Below are 17873 nucleotides of genomic sequence, written 5' to 3'. Positions count from 1 at the left end.
AGCATGTGCCTCTGCCAGAGACATCCTCTTCCATGGCCACCACATGTCCGTCCTTCGGGCCTCTGGGCGTCTGCACTCCAGCCTGGCAAATTGAGGGACAGGCTGAGGGTGTCCCTGCGACACTGGGCCAGCTGAGGGTCGTATTCCTCCGGTCCAGTATTGCTGAGCCACGACGCTGTGACCGACACCGGAGGTGCCACATTCAAAACCTCCACACATTCAAACCGGAAAACAGAGCCTTGGGGAGCAGGTGGTCGAGACAGACGGCTCCCCTAAAGTGGATTCCAGCACTCCCAAAAGAGAGCAGTTGGACACTCAAGCCTGAGTTCCCAGGGCCCTGCTCCCTGCCCCCCAGAAAGGAAGGCCCTTAGCTCTGGGCGGGGCAACTGGACTCAGCTGCTGTCACCACATGGACGGCTGGTCTCTGGGGCGCCCTCCCACAGCCCACAGCGGCCATGCCAGGGCCCGCCACTGACCGGCTCGCCTGCTTCCTTAGGCCCAAGATCCTGACGGAGCGCACGCCAGGGCCCAGGGTGGACAGGGAGACAGAAGAAGCCAGTTTGCACAGCCTTCTTTGCAGTTACAATCGCAGCGCCAGTGATCGGGAACAGCCACCCGGGCCCCAGGACCGGCAGCCCTCGCCAATCCTCCCAGGCAGGAGGCGGCAGGGCTGGATCCACGCTTCGAGCTTGGGCTTCTGTGGTTCCATGAGGTCACCGCTGCTGTGACCCAAGACTGGCACACCCAGGGGGTGCAGGGACCTTGCCTAACTGAGCTGCTGGCTGGTTCTGGCATGAGACACCCCCTGGCAGGCCACCGCTGCCAGCGATATCGCCACCCGGGAAAACTCCCCTTTCTTTGAGCTTGGTTGTCACAGAGCAGAGGGGTGGGCGAGACTTCACTGTGACAGGGAGGAGGGGGCCTGGGGAGCCACCTTCTGTCACTGCGTGAGGGCTTCTCAGCTTCCTTGGCCTCTCCCAAGGCCCCATATAGAATGCATAATTGATGAGGCGGCTCTGCATATTCATGAGCTCTGTGCGTCTATGAAAAGCCCCCACTGGACAGATCCTGGACTTGGCCCGGAGAGGCCAGGGACAAGGCCTTGGGCAGGACGTATGCCGCCCTTCTGCACCTTAGAGACCCTCCAAGTCACTCCGCTCCCTGAAACCTGCCTGCCTGTGCTCCAGTGGCAGATCTGGACCACCTCAGGAAGCCCCGTGCCCCCTGGCGGCACCAAGCGGGCAGCTCCAGCAGCATTCTAGGGAAACTGAGGCAGCTATCCTTTCCCCAAACAGCCCCCACCACAGTCCTCATCCAGAGGACAGGGCATGGGGGTGGGGGGCAGGGAGCTACCTGCAAGAGCGACTTGGACATAAGACACCCCATCCCGCAAGCCCCCAAGCAGCGTCTCTCTTTTCTGAGCCTCCGTCTTTTCCCATCAGCAACTGGCTTTGGACACTGGAGGGGTCTTCTCCTCAGGACAGTCTCTTCATTTTCAGTGGTCCAGAAGATAACACACGTTTTACCATCTGACACGTTGTCAGGAGAGACCAGTCCCTGGAGAAGGACGCCATGTTTGGTCAAGTGGAGAGCCAGCGGAAAAGAGGAAGGCCCTCAGCAAGATGGATGGACACGGGGGCTGCCACGATGGGCTCAGACATAAGAACACTTGTGAGGCCGGCTCATGACCGCCACTGTTCTTGCCTGCTGGACATGAGGTCGCTAAGAGTCGGAGCCAACTCACTGGATAGCATCAGACACCACCACCACCTGGGGCCGTGTAGCACTGACAAAATAGACCAGAAGCAACACCCTGAGGCATTTCCGTCAGTTCGCCCGCAGCGGCCTAATGCAAGGGTTGCCACGGTGGTAAATCTTTACTGGGGTAGACAGCCTCATCTTTCTCCCTCGGAGCCATGGGGGATTTGAACCGTCAACCTGGAGGTTAGCAGTCAGTGCCAGAACAAAAGCCCCATTTACTGTGGGCCAGGCACCATGCCCCGCTCTGAAAAACAGGGTGGTGGCCACAGACAGGGGTTGCAGAGTACTGAGTACAGGGGCTGGTGCACAGTGGGTGTTTTATGTCAGTGAGTGCCCCCACCTTGCATCCTCTGGGAACGCGTGCAGGCTACAGCCCCATCTGAACTTCACTGGGGGTGGGGGTGGGGGTTAAGGTCATGGAAGTTTCCCAAACTAGTCACAGCTCACTGAAAGGGGTCCTCACAAAGCTCAGGCCAGTGACTCACCCCCTACTTGCAAACCCCCCCCACCCCCACCCCCTGCTATGATTCAACTTGCATGGTGCTTCTCCTGGCCATGTGTGCATGTGGGTGTGCCTGGGGGTCCCAAGACACATGTGAGTGGGACACGTGAGGGTCGGAAGTTCTGAAATCCAGCGTCCCAAAAGGAGTGGGCACCCTCCCAGGAATGCTGGCCTCCGGGTGCTCCCTGGCCTGGAGGGGCCGGCCCTACTAACCGCAGGAACCAGTCAGAGGTTCCCTCCCCCCAACTCAGAGCTGTAGGGCCAGGCAGTGACTCACTGCAGAGCAGGAAGTGGTGGCCTGGCGCTGAGTTTGGCCGGCAGGGCAGCAGGGCTGGGACCGATTTAAAGTCAGCAGTGGGGATGTGAGGGGGGCAATCAAGGGGTGTCGCAGGCAGCAAGCTTCTTGGGCTTCTTGACACCCCAATGGTTCTGCTGAAAACCCTGAAGGACCCTGCCCAGCACATCCTGCCCCCTCTTTCTCCTACCCTGACTCTCGAGGGCAGGGTATGGGGTGCAAAAGCAGTGGGGTGTTGCAGGAACAGGACAGAGTGAGTTCTAATCCAGCACCCCCATCCCCAGCCTGCTCAACAGCATAATGACCCAGGGCAGGCCACGGGAGTGGTCTGGGCCTCAGGGACATACCCTCTCTGAGGACCGAGGGCCAGCCCTTGACCTGGGAGCTGGTTCCTGCCCGCAGTAGTCCCCCAAGTTCCCCTGGTTGACCAACACGTGCTCATCACCACCAGCCACCCCTCCCCACAGAAGAGCAGCCCCTTTAGCATCAGTGCCAATCCCAATAACAGACCTGAGACTAGGCCCATGCCCCCAGCTGCCCCTCCCAGCACTGCTTGTGTGCCAGGCTCTGTGCTGGGACCCCCACAGCCACCCTGAGAGGTAGGCAGGATAAGAAGAGGAGAGTGACTTGCCCAAGGACACACAGCTGTGACCGGAGATTTAGGCCCAGGCCTCTCCCAGCAAAGATACCCGGATGGCCCTGCAGCCTCAGACAGCTCCTTCCTCCTTTTTGCCCTGGCCCAGCCCTCGGCACAGCCGGCAGGTGCTCACCCTCACCAGTTCCCCCTCAGCTCCCCAAGGCCACCAGCTGGGTGGCTGGGAGCCCAGTGCCTGCACCTCCATTATTCATGCCTCTCTGCTCTGGCCAGCGGGCCGGGGCCCAGAGCCCCACTTTGCCAAGAGAGATAAGGCGCTCACACCTGACTCGGCCTCTCCTCCATCTCATGTTTCCCCAAAGAGCACCAAGGGCCTGCTGTTGGCCACCCCAGCGGGAAGCTGGACCGCCTTCCCCTGAAAGGACCGAAGCCCATTAGCTCATTGCAGCTGGCTAGATGTACAGTCTTTCCCCACGGCCACCTGCCCCCTCCTGCAGGCCGCGTGGGCTCAGAGAGGAGGAGGCCCTTGGGGTCCCGGGGGCTAGCCCTCTACGGAGCCCCCAGTGCACACCAGGAGCTTCATGGGCTGGATGCTGCTCCCACTTTATAGGGGAGGACCCCAAGGCCTGGCCACACAGCTGGCTGATGGCGTGGCGAGGGCTCTCGGGCCTGTGCCAGGCTGCCGGCCTCACTCATGGGTCCTGCAAATAAGTCTTGGAAATGGTGAGGCATGAATCTGAACCCTGCCACCCACTTCTCTGACTAAAGACGAGGCCCTAGGGGTGGGGTGGGGAGCGGGCTGGAGCCGACCTCATTGCCTCCTGAGTGCTAGGACCCTGGGGCCAGTCTGGGAGCTGAGATCTGCCCCAGCACATCCCCTGGGGCTCCCAGTGTCAGGAATAACCCTCTGGTGGTGAGAAGCTGGAGGGGGAGATGGGACTTTGGGTCCCTCCTATCTCTCGGCCCCACCTGCTGCTGCTGGAGCAGGGTGGTCACCCAGACGTGGCCAAGGGTCAAGCAGGGGAGTCGGCAGCTTGGCCCTGCGGGAACATCTGGGACGCGTGGTGCTTTAGGGATGGGATTGGAAAACGGAGGCCGGAGGAGGGCAAGGGGCTGGTCCAGGTACCTGGACGGGGGTATCGGTGGAGAAGCCACAGCAAAGAAGGGTCCGGTACCGGCCAGCCTCCTGGCAAGGGCGTTTTCTCACCACCAGGGACTGGTGGGGTGGCTGCCAGTCCCCTGAGAGCCGGTCTCTGTTCTATAAAGTGGGAATGAGGCACACACCTGGGGGGGGGGGGGGCGGAAAATAGGATCTATGCATAAAGACAGCCCTCCAGGAAGATGGCAGAACAGCCGTGCCTCGGATGGACGGCACTGGGAAGACTCTGGGAAGGACCGAGGACCGCCAGAAGGACAGACAGACCTGTCCTGGAAGAAGGAATGCGCTTCCGAAGGGAGGACGGTGAGACGCCGTCCACGTCCTTTGTGCGTGTCATCAGGAGGGTCAGTCCCTGGAGAAGGACGTCATGCTCGGCAGAGGATCAGCTCAGAAGAGGGAGACCCTCACCACGACGTGAGGAGGGGCTGCAACCATGGGCTCAGACATAGCAGCAATTCTCAGGGCACCAGACCCTGCTGGAGGCAGGGTCACGGGGTTGGACCCACGGGGGCACCCAGCCACCACCCCCACCCCCACCCCGACTGTCCAGAAACAATGACCGGCAGCACAGAGAGATAACAAGACACCTGTTAAGCGCCTACTATTGCCCGGCACTGGCGGGCAGGGAGAGAAGTCAGGGGACACAGGCCTGCCCCTGATGCTCTCCAAGGGGAGGGGCATGTAGACCTGGACCGATGGGAAATGAGTCCTGGGAGAGATTCGGGCCCTCTGGCAGTCTTCCCAGCCAGGAAGGTGGTGTAAGGGCAAGGAGGGTCTGCTGGCTCAACAAAGGATGCCAGGAAGAAGGCCCGGAACTGGCACAGGCCAGGTGAGGGTGACGTGGGACCAGAGTCACAGGTGAGGGGCATGGGGTGTTTGGTGGGGTACAGGCAGGGGGAGCCACTGAGGAAGCAGTGTGCCGAGTGGGGGCTCTGAGTGAAGATGGGGGTGGGGGCTCCTCCCCTCAGGCCTCGCTGCCCTATACAGGAGGAGCAGACGTGTACCAGGGCCCTTCAGGCAGGGCGGGAAGGAGGGCTCCCCTGGGGCATGGGCTGTGCCACGGTGTGGCTTTCCTAGCTTCGTCCCCACACCACCCCGAGGTGGGCCTCAGACTACAATGAGGGAAACTGAGGCTCTGCCAGGTGACTCCAACCCACTTCTGCCAAGTTGATTCTGACTCACAGCGGCCCTGCAGGACAGAGAACTGCCCAACCCCGCCACCCTGGATTTCTGAGACTGCGCATCTTTAAGGGCGCAGGCAGCTTCACTGTGCTCCCAAGGAGGGGCTGGTGGATTTGAACCACGACCCAGAGCTCATCCTACCACACCACCATGGCTCCTTCAGGTGTCATCTCCTGGCCATAAAAGGCCAGGGAGCGTTCTCAGCCACCCTCCGCCTTCCTCCTCATGCAAGGGGTCGTGCTGGCCCCAGGGGGCAAGCAGTTTAAACCCACCAGCCACTCCAGGGGGAAAAGGCTGGAACTTTCTGCCCCCGTAAAGGTGTACAGCCCCGGACCCCACAGAGGCGGCTCTGCCCTGTGCTATAGAACAGCTCTGAGTTGGAATTAATTCGGTGGCAGGGAGTGAGGTTTGCTTGGGAGACACTTGTTGATGTCGATCTTTTTTGAAAACAGTCTCTTCTTGGGGCTGTCGACGGGGCCATGTCAGTGATGCTGAACCTAAGCACGAAGGAGAGTACACACACACACACACACACACACACACACACACACACACACACCACGGGGTGGGGGGCAATAGCATGCAAGGATCAGTTACAAGCCACGGAGCCCAGCAGTGACTGAACTCCAGACAAGCAGACACCGGCGTGCCAGGCCCCCATCGGACCATCGAGCCTCCTGAACGGTGAGGAAATAACACTCTGTTCTTGAAAGCCTAATAAGGAAGAAGAGAGGAGCTGATGCCAAGGGCTCAAGTCGAAAGCAAACGTTTTGAGAATGATGAGGGCAACAAATGTACAAATGTGCTTGACACAACGGATGGAGGTATGGATTATGATAAAAGTTGTACGAGCCCCCAATAAAATGATTTTTTTTAAAAGAAGAAGAAAGACAGCTCTCCCCCAACCTCCCCCCAGCCCACCTCCCGGCCCCCTGGCTGCAGTCCAGGCCCATGTCTCCCACTTGCTCAGTGTGTGATCTTGGGAAGTCTCTGGAATCCTCTAAACATCCATCAGAAAGTCATTCCGCACAGCCTGTGGGATTGTACAAATCCCTCGACATATGTAGAACCTACAATGTTGCTGTCAGGGTGCCGCGGGTGGGTTCCAACTCATAGCGCCCCCGTGCGTGAAAGAATGCAGCTCCACCCAGTCCTGCGCCATCCTCGCAAGGATGGCTGCGGCGAGCCCAGTGTTGCAGCCACGTGTCCATCCATCTCGGTCAGGCCTTCCCCTTTTCCACTGCCCCTCTGCTTTCTCGAGCATGGGGTCCTTCTCTCGGGGCTGGGCCCTCCTGATGACCTGTCCTCAGTGCACGGGAAGATGTCTCCCCCTCCTTGGTTTGAGGGAGCATGCTGGCTGCACCTCCTTCAAGACAGATCTGTCTGTCCTTCCGCAGCCCACAGAGCTTTCCGTCTCCCTCCACTCAAGGTACCTGCCCCACTCAAGGGCATCAGCCCGTCTCTGGCCTTATGCCTGCTGTGTACACTTCGCTCGGGCCTCTGGTGACCTCACCCACTCTGTCCCATGGGACAGGAGTTGAGCTGGGCTGGAGAAGGCGGCCCCGCCAGGGGAGAGCCAGGACAGGCGCCTGACCCTTCTGTACAGCCCTTCCCGTCTTGATTTGTGGGCCATGACTGCATCTGGAAGAACTGTGTTCGCAGCCTGGCTCACAGCTCCAAGGGTCCTGGCACCACGCGAGGACCCTGCTGGGCCCTCAGAGCCCGCTGCTCCCTGCTGGGTGTGGGCTGCAAAAAGCAGGCCCTGCGGCGAGGATTGCAGGAAGGGTGTTTCTGTAACGGCCCCGGTACTTTGACAGGTCTTTCCACCCGAAATAAATGAGACCAGATTCCGAGAGCCTGTGTTTAAACCAGGCAGGGAGATCTCTAAACACTTGGCTTGCATGGCAGGCTGGAACGTGGAGACCGGGGCAGCTGAAGCTTCTGGCGTCCTGAGGATCCCAGCAATCCCAATCAGAATTCCAGCTTCATTCTCAGGACGGCGTCCTTGACTCTGGTGAGAAGACTCAGAGAGGAGGGTGTGCGGCACCTCTGCACACCCTCCTCTCAAACCTCACCATCCAACATGCTGTTGGTGACCACGTGGTGGTTTTGCTCTCAAAACTCACTGCCATCATGCCCATGCTGACTCACAGCACCCCCTATGGGTTTCTGAGACAGTAACTGTTTACTGGAGTAGAAAGCCCAGTCTTTCTCCCTCTGGTGCTGCTGGTGGTTTTGAACTGCCGACCATGCAGATCACAGACCAATGTGTCACCACTGCCCTGCCAGGCCTCACGATTTCATCTAGACCAGTGATCCTCAACCTTCCTAATGCCGCGACCCTTTCATACAGCTCCTCATATGGTGGCGACCCCCCAACCATAAAATTATTTTCATTGCTACTTCATAACTGTAATTTTGCTGCTGTTATGAATTGGATGACCCCTGTGAAAGGGTCATTCGACCCCCAAAGGGGTCACAACCCACAGGTTGAGAACTGCTGATTATTTCTAGCTTGATGAGGGTCTTTCTCTCTCTTGCAGATCCTCTACTTTACCAAGCATGACGCCTTTTCCAGGGACTGGTCTCTCCTGACAGCACGTCCAAAGCACATGTGACCACGTTGTGCCAACCTCCTTGGCTTTGCCCCTTCCGCTGTTTTATTGGGAATTGGGGGGAGCTTACAGAAGAGATCAGTTTTCCATTCAATAGCCCACACATGCGTTATTCCATGGCACTGACTGCCAAATGGAGCCTCCCAACACCGGTGTTCCTTATATTTTCCTCACTTCTGAGACAGGTCAGCTCACCTGTCTGGCCACCAGCCCAACCCAATCCACTGCCATCAAGTCGGTTCTGACTCACAGAGACCCTTCACAGGATTTCTGAGGCTGTAAGTGTTTACTGGATGGGCGCAGCGAGCCTCATTTTCTCCCACAGAGCAGCTGTCCGGGTGGACTAGAGAAACAAATCCAGGGAGACTCATGTGTATCAGAAAGAGCTTTATATCAAAGAGTAATTGTGTATTAAGAAACATCCCAGCCCAGTCCAGATCAAGTCCGTAAGTCCGATAGTAGCCCTTATGTCTGATACGAGTCTATAAATTCCTCTTCAGACTCATACAACACATGCAATGACGCCGAATGCAGGAAGATCACAGCTCAGTGAGTAGAAAGTCTTGTGTATCCAGTTGCAGTGGAAGCATCTCCACCACTGGCAGGGGTCTCCATGTGGCTCCTCCAGCTCCAGGGCTCTGGCTCCATCAGCATAGCTCTGTGTGTCTTGTCATCAGGAAGAGGAAGCAGCGAGAGAGTGGAAGAGTGGGTCTGGCCTCCAGGGAGCAATTTATCTAGTAGCACCACCAAATGAGGTCATCAAGCTGCGACCTGATTGACATGCTAAGCTCCACCCCTTCGCTCTTAATAGTCTCACGTTGACACCCAATTATGTAACTACAACATCACCGCCAGGGCTCTCTTTTCTTCCGGCAGCCCACAGTTGATGGTGTATTCTTTGCCAACACCAGAATTCAAAGGTAACCATTCTTCTTCCTTGTCTGGCTGCAATCATGGCAGCAAAGATGGCAAACTTGTGAGGCTGGCACAGGGCCCGGCACGGTTTTCTTCCTACGGTACGTAAGGGTCGCTAGGAGTGGAAATAAGCTTGCCAGCACCTCCCACCATGAACAAGAGCTGACAGTTTAACAAACCAACAGGAAAAAACAAGTCTGTGGTGACAGCTGATATCACCAGCACCACCCCTGGCCATGAGGTGTGACCTGCAGTGGCCAATGGAATGCCAGGAGAAGCAAGCTTGTCATTCCCAGGTGGGAGTATCTCATTGTCTGGACCTGTATCTCTACCTGGGTCCCCCCAGGTACCACACCTGCCTCAGAGGGTCCCCCAGGTCCACTATGGATTTTTCAAAGAAATGCTCTTTGTTGCTGGAAGACTGTAGGATTTGTTGATTTCCATAGGAAGCCTAACCCTGAATGAAAGATACAGTCGGTAAAAAAATTGCTTTTTAAATTTACATAGACGCATGTGTGTTTGAATGTATGATTTTAGTCACTTGCCATCCAAGCACTGAGAGGTGTTAATGACCTCTTCAACAAGGTGCAACCACAACCAGGATCCACTTCTAGAAACTGACACCAGAAAAGGGTTGTTTTGGATGACTGCTCACGTTTAAACCCAGCAGCTATGGACGGCAGCCGTCCTTCTTACCTGCCTCCACAGCCGGTTCCTGCATTTCATTTCTATGGCAGAGTGCCAAGAAAACTCAGGTGAGCTGTTACAGATGCTAATGGCTTTGTTTCACTTAAAAATAAGGGGATGGGACACCTGCGTTCACTGAAGCGCTATTCACAAGGGCCCCACCATGGAAACGCTCCAAATCTCCACCGGCTAAGTCTACATGCAAAATCTGGTATGTCTCCCAGCCTCCACACGCCCGAGACCAGAAGAACTAGATGGTGCCCGGCCACCACTATCAACTGCTTGGAAAAGGATCCCATTTGAAGGTCCCAGACAGGATGGGAGAAAAGTGTGGAACGGCACTTAAAATCATAAAACAGATCAGTTTTATGGGTCAGATAGATGGTGGTGGGACCCCACCCCCACGCCAAGATGCTGGTCCTCAGGCCTGGAATCGAACTCACCTCCAGGTCAGAGTACCAAAACCCAGAGCCAAACTCATTGCCGCAAGTGGGTCCTGAGCCCCCGCGGTCCCAGAGCTCACACGCTGGGGTGAGAATCGTTGGAAACCGCCAGCCAGTCCTCCAGAGAAAGGTAGGGCTTTCTACTCCTGTAAGAGCTCCCATCTCGACCACTCCCCAGGGCACTTCTACCCTGTCCTGTGGGGTCCCTGTGATGTTCGAATAAGCCACCATTTAAGGTCAAAGGTCAGCATGCGCCCAAGGACAAAGGTGAGGAGGTAAGGAAGGGGGGAGGCAGGAACAGGCAAGGCAGGGGGGAAGTGAGCTACGGGATGGTGCACGGAGGGGAGGGAGGCAAAGGATGAGTTGAGTGAGGCGATGCACAGATTGCTTCCTATAAAACTCCAGTCTGTTCCGTGTACCTTCATCCGGCTATGTGCAATAAAACGCTCTGGTCTTTCCATGTGGTACGTCCATACAAGGGACGACAGTTGGCCACAAGAAGAGATGATGGACTGTCCCGTGTGACAACGTGGATGAACCTTGACAAAGCATGTAGAACAAAAGACCCCTCCGGTCCGATACCATTCCCGAGAAATGTCCCATGCAGAGACCACTTAGTGGCGGTTTGGGACAAGGGGTGAGAGTAGAAAGTGGTGCGGGGGTGGAGGGTGGGGGGTGGGGAGGTGGTGGTGCTGGGAGCAGGTGTCAGGATCTCTTTCCAAGGGGACCGAAATGTTCCGGAGAATGACTGGGGTGACACTTAGACGCGTCGTGCCCTCTGAGGAAGCCTCTGACCCCATGTCTCTGACATGTGACTCACTGCTCAGTAAAGTAGTCTAAAAATAAATCACAAAAATAAAACCCATCTCAGGGCCATCCTCTGCAAGGACGGAAGTGGATAGGCTTCCGTTTCCACGCAGAATTCCTCATCCCTCCATCCTGGGTTTCCTGTTGTCAAGGAGCTACGACCCTGACACACACACCCCCCAACCTCCAGGGCCCCCAGGCAGGGAACTGGGCCTCCCCAGAGAGAGCGTCCTTGTTTGCTGCTTGGGCCACAGCACCGTCCCAGGAAGGGTGGGTGCCCACTCCTCACTGAGGCTTGCAGGAGTTTAGTGGCTTGTTCAAAGCCACAGAGCAAGGAAGTGGTCACACTGGGTATTTGAACCCTGGACTCCACAGACACTTGAGCAGCCTCCAGGTAGTTCCCTGGCAGACACCTCACTTCCCCTGGGTGAGGCCCCGGGCTCGCCTGTCAATGCAGGCTGGTGTGTGGCTGGGATGCCCACCAGAGTCCTCAGAGCTCCCAAGATGGGCAGGGGTGGGGGTGGGGTGGGAAAGGGCTGGCAAATTTCAGTGCGTGGAAAGAGGCCTTCATGTCAGAGCAGTCTGATCGATGGGGAGGGTGCAGCACAGGCCATGTTTGGTTTCATGGTGTGTGGAGTCGACTTGAGTGTGTGTGTGTGTGTGGTGTGAGTGTATGTGTGTCATATGTGTGATGTGTGTGTAGTGTGAGTGTGTGTTGTGAATGTACATGTGTATGTGTGTGTGTGTGGTTTGTGTGTGCATGTGCATGAGTGTGAGTGTGTATGGTATGTGAGTATGTGTGTGTGGTGTGTGTGAGTGTGTGGTGTGAGTGTATGTGGTATGTGTGAGTATATGTGTGGTATGTGCATGAGTGTGTGTGGTGTGACTGTGTGTGCTTGTGTGTATGTGAGAGGGTGTGTGCATGTGTGTGAGTGTGATTGATTGTGCGTGGTGTGTGTGTGGTGTGTGTTTTTCTGTGTGCGTGTGCATGAATGTGAGTTTGTGTGTGATGTGTGTTTCTCTGTGTGCGTGAGTGTGAGTGTGTATGGTGTGAGTTTGTGTGGTGTGTGTTTTGTGTGTATGTGCGTGAGTGTGTGTGGGGTGTGTGTGTTTCTGTGTGCATGTGCGTGAGTAAGAGTAAGTGTGTGTGACTTGATGGGAGCCAGCACCCCTTGGACCTCGGGATTGAGAGGCCACCTGACTGGAGACATTTGGGAACACCAGGGGAGCTGCCAGCAGCGGCCTGGGCCTGCTTGCTTGGTGGGGAGGGGAGGGGGCCTGCAGAACGAGGTCAGACAGGGAAGGAGGATGGTCAGACCGGGAGGCTGCAGTCGGCATCCCCGGATCTGCAGACTTGGCGAGAGAGGTGGTGCGCCCCCACGTTACAGACAATGAAACTGAGGCTTAGGAAGTAGAGCCCCATCGTCCTCCCAGACTCCAGGCGACCATGGGGAGGGCAGCCAGGCCCTGGGTCCAGCAGCTCTCCTCAGTGGGAGCAGGGCCTCCTGCTATAAATACGGTGCTGACTCCGGGCAGGTAACCTTAGCCCCCAGCCTCGGTCCAGGCGCAGGGCCAAGAACCAGAGTCGGCCGCCTGCTGTGGTGCTGCGGAAGCTGCAGAATTTTCCAGACACCCTAACAAGGTACCACATTCCCCAAGGCACCAAATGGCTGGAGGTGATGTTCAGTTCCAGAGAGCCAGCAGGCCTGTGGGGGCCAAACCCAGACGGAGAGCAGGGTGCGTTCTGGGCCAGCAAGGGAGCTGGGTTGCCATCTACCTACAGGGTGACCTTGAGCAAGGCCCGCCATCTGCCGAGCCTCAGTTTCCCCGGGTTCATGCCACCCACCTCTGGGGGTCAGGACACAGAACTGGCCTGTCACGGGGTCCTTTTGTTTAGCACTTTGCAAGGCTGCTGGTTTGTTGGGGGAGCGGTCACAAGAGCAATGATAACCACACGCCTACCACCGTTGTAAGTGAGCCAGTTACCACGCTAGCGAGGGTGCTGTGGCACTGTGGGCTAAACACTGCTCTGTCTAGAGACTGCTGAGCCCACCAGGGGCTCCGGGAGAGGGGAGGAGGCCCCCTGCTCCTGTAAAAATGACAGTGGGAAGCCTATGGGCAGTTCTGCTCGGTCCCACAGGCTCCACAGCAGTGGGAACCAGCTTGATGGCCAAGGGTTGGGGGTAGGTTGTTATGGGCTTGTTTGCAACTCTGGGAGCTAATAGATGCTGGATGCTCTCATCTCACAGACAAGCAAACTGAGGCCCCGTGCCCTTGGGGAACCCAGCCAGGTCTCAGAGCAGGGGAGATGGGGAACTTGCCCACTCTGGTTAGAGAAGGCAGGGCGATGGCCTGGGACCACCACTCTGTGGGCTGGGAGTCCTGGCAGGGTCTGAATTCAGACCACAGACTCCAAAGGACCCCTCTGCTCACACACACACACACACACACACACACACACACACACACACACCTCATGAGCAAGCATGCACCCCTGCACAGGCCACTTTCTACCAGCCTCCCCCCCACCTCCACCCCACCCAATCACCAACCCAGTGAAGCAGAGACCAAAGACCACAGGTTTTCCCAATGGATGCCCAGCCAGCCCAGCACGCTGACCCTCCTCCTGAACCGGAGGGACAGTGAAGCCCCGCCCCACCCCCAGGCCACAGTCAGCGCCTGTGCCCCCACCGGACGGGCTAATATTGTGCCGGTCTTCCTGAAATACCCGCTCCCGCCGGCTGCTTTTACAAGCTGCTAAAACCAGCACCGTGTCCTGGGCAGAGGGAGAGCTATTCCGGGTGTGGGGCAGGTGTGGGCAGGACAGCCAGAGAGGGCCAGCCCGCCTGCCCGCCTCCCTGCCTGTGTCCCTACTGCCTGCCTCCTTCCTGGGAACCACCACGTCTGGTGTCCAGAGGAATGAGAGGTCAGTTGGACCTACCTGCTGGTGCCCTGTTTCAACACGAACACCCACACCCACACCCACACCTACACCCACGCACACAAGAGAGTAGATCTGTCTGTGTACCCTGTCCCCAGCACACACTCTCGAGAGGACACACAGGAGAAGTCAGGCTGGACCTGCCAGTGTCCCTGTCCCAGTACACACGCATGCACATACACGCTGGGCTAACTCAGACCTGGCCAGTCCAACACTACCCACGATTCAGGGCCATGCCACACCGACACCCCTGTCCACCACCCCCTGGACAGCCAGCGTGCCCCTCAGTGCCAGAGGTACAGCTTCCTGCACAAGGACTCCGAGGGCAGAGACATGAGGATGTTTCCATGGGGGCCGCTGGGGAGATGAGGCCTGGGTATACCCACCAACCATCTCCCTTGGGGCTCCTGCCCCACCTGCTGACCCTCCACAGCCACAGCTGGGAGTGCCTGCCCACCTGGCCCCACATGTGCCCACTCTGCACTGGGCACCGGCAGACCTCTCCCATGGTCTTCACTCATTGCCCACGACCACTCCATACCACGCCGTCCATTGGGGACACTGGGCTCAGGGGTGAAGCCACTGGCCCAACGTCACCAACCTGGGAGTAAATGGATGGGAACTTGAACCTGGGCAGCCTGACTACAGAGTCCCTGAGGTAACCCCTGGAGCAGGATGTAACCAGCCTGCCCCCCAGCCCAGGGGGGCTTCAGGGGACTTCCCCTCAGAGCTTGCCCTTTACTGGGTAGGAGCCAGGGGGTCTAGCCAGGGACAGAAATACTCAAGCCCTCCATAGCCCCTCGCCGGCAAGAGGGCAGGGCTTGTGGACCGAATTTGAGAGCCCCTCTGACCCTGGCTGGACCCCTGTCGGGCAGGAGGGTGGGGCCTGGGAGGCAGAGCTGGAGGGCCAGAGGGAGCCTGCGGGATCTCTACGGTGTGCAGGCAGTGCTCAGGCCGGTGGCCCTGAGCCCACCCAGGGGCCATTCCTGCCTTGACCTCTGAGGACCTATGAGGGCCACTCCAGCTCACAGCAGGGAGCCTGGGAAGGGTTAACACCACCATGTCCTGCTCTTGCCCCGGAGAAGTCGAGGGGTGCTGCAGACGCTCCCAATGAAAGCCCAGCTTCCTGTCCAGAGACGAGGCCCCTCACATCAGCCTGGAAGGCAGGGGTCAGCTGTGCCCGGCCCCTGCCCAGCCCCAGCTGCCTGCAATCCTTGGGGGCCATGCCCTTGGCAACAGGAGCCTGGGCTCTGACACGGAGCCACGGCTCGGTAAATATAGCGCTGCCACTCACCAGCCGAGGGGCCCTCGCCGTCCGACATGGTGCGGGGACAGTGGGCCGGGGCACGGCCTGCAGGGACGAGAAGCCCACGGGGGTGGCTGTCTCCCACCAGCCGGACACAGGGCTGCTGGCCCAGCTGCACGCCCAGCCCCCGGCATGTCCCGCCCCCCATGCTCCGGGACAGATAAGAATGCTCTCCGGGCTGGGCGCCCACACGATTGGTGGATAAATCTGGGCACTGCCCTCCCTGCCCAGCCTCTCCCGGAATGCTGCCTGAGAAGCCACCAAGCCAGGCACTGGGTCAGCCCCAGAGACCCCCCACCCTGGGCTCAGGGAGCTGCCTTATGCAGCCAGTAGGGCAGCCGTGGGGGCACCAGGGGATGAGCTGCCCAAGCAGTGCCTGCGTGTCCTGCCCAGCTCTCTGGAGCAGCCACCACTGTCCACCCTCTGTGCAGCCACCAGTGAAGTGGCCTGCCCAAGGCCACACAGCCGCTGAAGGACGGGACCTGGAGCCAGGCAGCCTCCAAGACCAGGAGGGGCATGGCCCTGGCCTCTGCTGGGCTGACCCAGGGTAGCCAGCACTAGCTGATGCCTGCTCTTACTGACTACCTGCTCTGGATCTGTCTAGGGGGGTAGGAGATGTGGGGATGGCTTCCCGGGGTAGCTGTGTGGTTCTTCCTGGACAGAGTGGGTGCTCAGGAAGTCTGAACCCAGAGAAGACCCCCGCAACTACTAAACACTTAGAATGCACTTGCTGTGTACTTGGGAGAAAGCCACCCTCCCCCCACTTTCTGGCACCCACGAGGGGAAGGGAAGGTGTAACCCTGGGCCACAGCCAGCAGCGGAAGAGGGGTCCCCCCTGCACCCTCCAGGGCAGCATCAACCCCACTTGAGCCCTGCCCTCCCAGGACCAGAGGCTGCCTGAGTCTCTAGCAGACACAGAGGGAGGGGCTTCAAGAGGAGGGGTGAGGGGCTGCTCAGGACCCTGGTGGGGAAATCTAGGAGGTCTCCCTGGAGGACCTGGGATTCTAGTTCTGTTTGGGGGTGGGGAGCATTCCAGGGAGAGGGGGCAGCAGGAATCAAGGTGGGCGGTCCCAACAGGGCCAGGGTGTGGTGCCCCTGACGGGGATAGTCAGGTGGAAAGCTTGGTGTGGGCAGGTGTCCAAGTGGGGCAAGCCAGGGAGCTGATCAGAGGGGAGGATGGGCAGATGCTGGTGCTGAAGGTCCAGCTGCTTCTGAGAAGTGAGAAGGCAGGGATCAGCACCCAAGGGTGTCCCAGCACCAAGGCCTGTCCTACCCCCAAAACCAGGGAGCAAAGGCAGAGGCAGGAAGACCCCCAAGTTTCAGAGTAGGGTCCTTTGAGGGGGTGGAGGGTGGAGCGTCTGTGAGTTACAGCCTCACCTCACCTCCCACCCTGGCTGCCCAAGACCAACAGACAGAATGACCAATAGACAGGATTTTGTCCCTATCAAGTGGCTCAGCCTCTGGGCTTTGGCTGTCTGCTGCCTTGGCCAGAAAGTCCCCTTGCCCCTGCTCCTGCCCTGCCCCCTCCTCCCTGGCCAAACTTGCTTGACTGGATTCCCATCACCAGCACCCAGACCTGACTGTGGAGGAGCTACCTGGTCCTGGCTGCATCCATCTCTTGATTGGCAATTGGTCATGAGCTCAAGGTTGTTGGAGGCATGCGAGCAGGACCTGGCCAGCCACTGGGCAGGCTCAGCATCATGCAGGTCCCATGAGAGGCTCTGGACTCCTTCTGGGGACATTTCCTAGTTCAGCTCTGAAAGCCACCTTGGTCCAGGCAAACCAGGACCATTGGTCATCCACCCCCCACCCCAGACAGCTCTCAGCCAGTGGAAGCATGGCTGCTCAGCCCCGTGGGCATGGGGTGAGGCCAGGGGGGGTCAGGGCAGGTGGGGGAGCAGGTTGCTCCTGAAGCCTCACTTGCAGGACAGGGCCGAGTCTCACCTGCCCCAGCACAGGCTCCTGGGCGATGAGGCTGGGCACAGGCTCAGGCCCTCTGCAACTGTCTCAGCAGGGACAGCTGACTCCCACAGGGAGGGAAGGGCATCTGAGAGCCCACTGCCCACCTGTCTCTCTGCTGAGTAGGGCAGGCCGTGGCCAGCCCTGGGCAGGAGGTCTCGGAGGTGCTTGGAGAGGGGGTCTACACTGCCCAGAGTTTCCAGACCCCAAGCTGCTCCTCAGTCAGAGCTGCAGGTGGGGGATGAGGACAAGGCATGCCTGAGGTCTGCTGGCCAGCTGCCCAGGGTCAGAGGCTGGCTCGGCAAGGCCTTCGGGGTGCCTGGTCCACGCCTGCCCCATCTCCAGATTTGAGGTGTCACCTGTTTTCAGGGCAGAGAGCCACAGAAAGGACTCTTGTCTGTCTGCCTGTCCCCTTAGCCCACCCAGCCCAGCCCAGGTCATTGCTGGAGGCTCCCTGGCTTGGGCCACTTCCCCTTCCTGTCCTGGCCCTTCCTGTTTGCTTCACTGTGGGAACATGTGTTGGGAAAACAAAACCAGATGCCCCTGCTCCTGGGGCAGCGGCACGCATGTGTGAGCATGTGTGAGTGGGAGGTCGCATGTGTGTGCTTGTGGGGTGTGTAAGACAATGCAGGTGAGTGTGTGGGGGCATTGGGTGTGAGCAGGAAAACAAGCGCCATGACCCCATGTGTATGCGTGCAAGTCTGGA

General features: G+C 58.5%; 1 protein-coding gene across 2 annotated transcripts in view; it reads right to left on the bottom strand.

Moving 5' to 3' along the window:
- The window catches only part of EML1 (EMAP like 1), a 182711-nt gene extending 167445 nt beyond the window's left edge, over positions 1 to 15266 (bottom strand). For both annotated transcript variants that reach the window (XM_004698803.2, XM_004698805.4), the window contains exon 1: positions 15197 to 15266. In XM_004698803.2, coding sequence (XP_004698860.2) covers positions 15197 to 15224 — 28 coding nt within the window. In that variant the 5' untranslated portion in view covers positions 15225 to 15266. The remainder of the gene's footprint in view (positions 1 to 15196) is intronic.
- Positions 15267 to 17873: the final 2607 nt, after the last annotated feature.

Source organism: Echinops telfairi, unplaced genomic scaffold (genome assembly GCF_000313985.2).
Source record: "Echinops telfairi isolate 266 unplaced genomic scaffold, ASM31398v2 ScPeMD7_18;HRSCAF=68, whole genome shotgun sequence".
NCBI lineage: Eukaryota > Metazoa > Chordata > Mammalia > Afrosoricida > Tenrecidae > Echinops > Echinops telfairi.
This window is presented reverse-complemented; position numbering and strand designations above follow the sequence as displayed.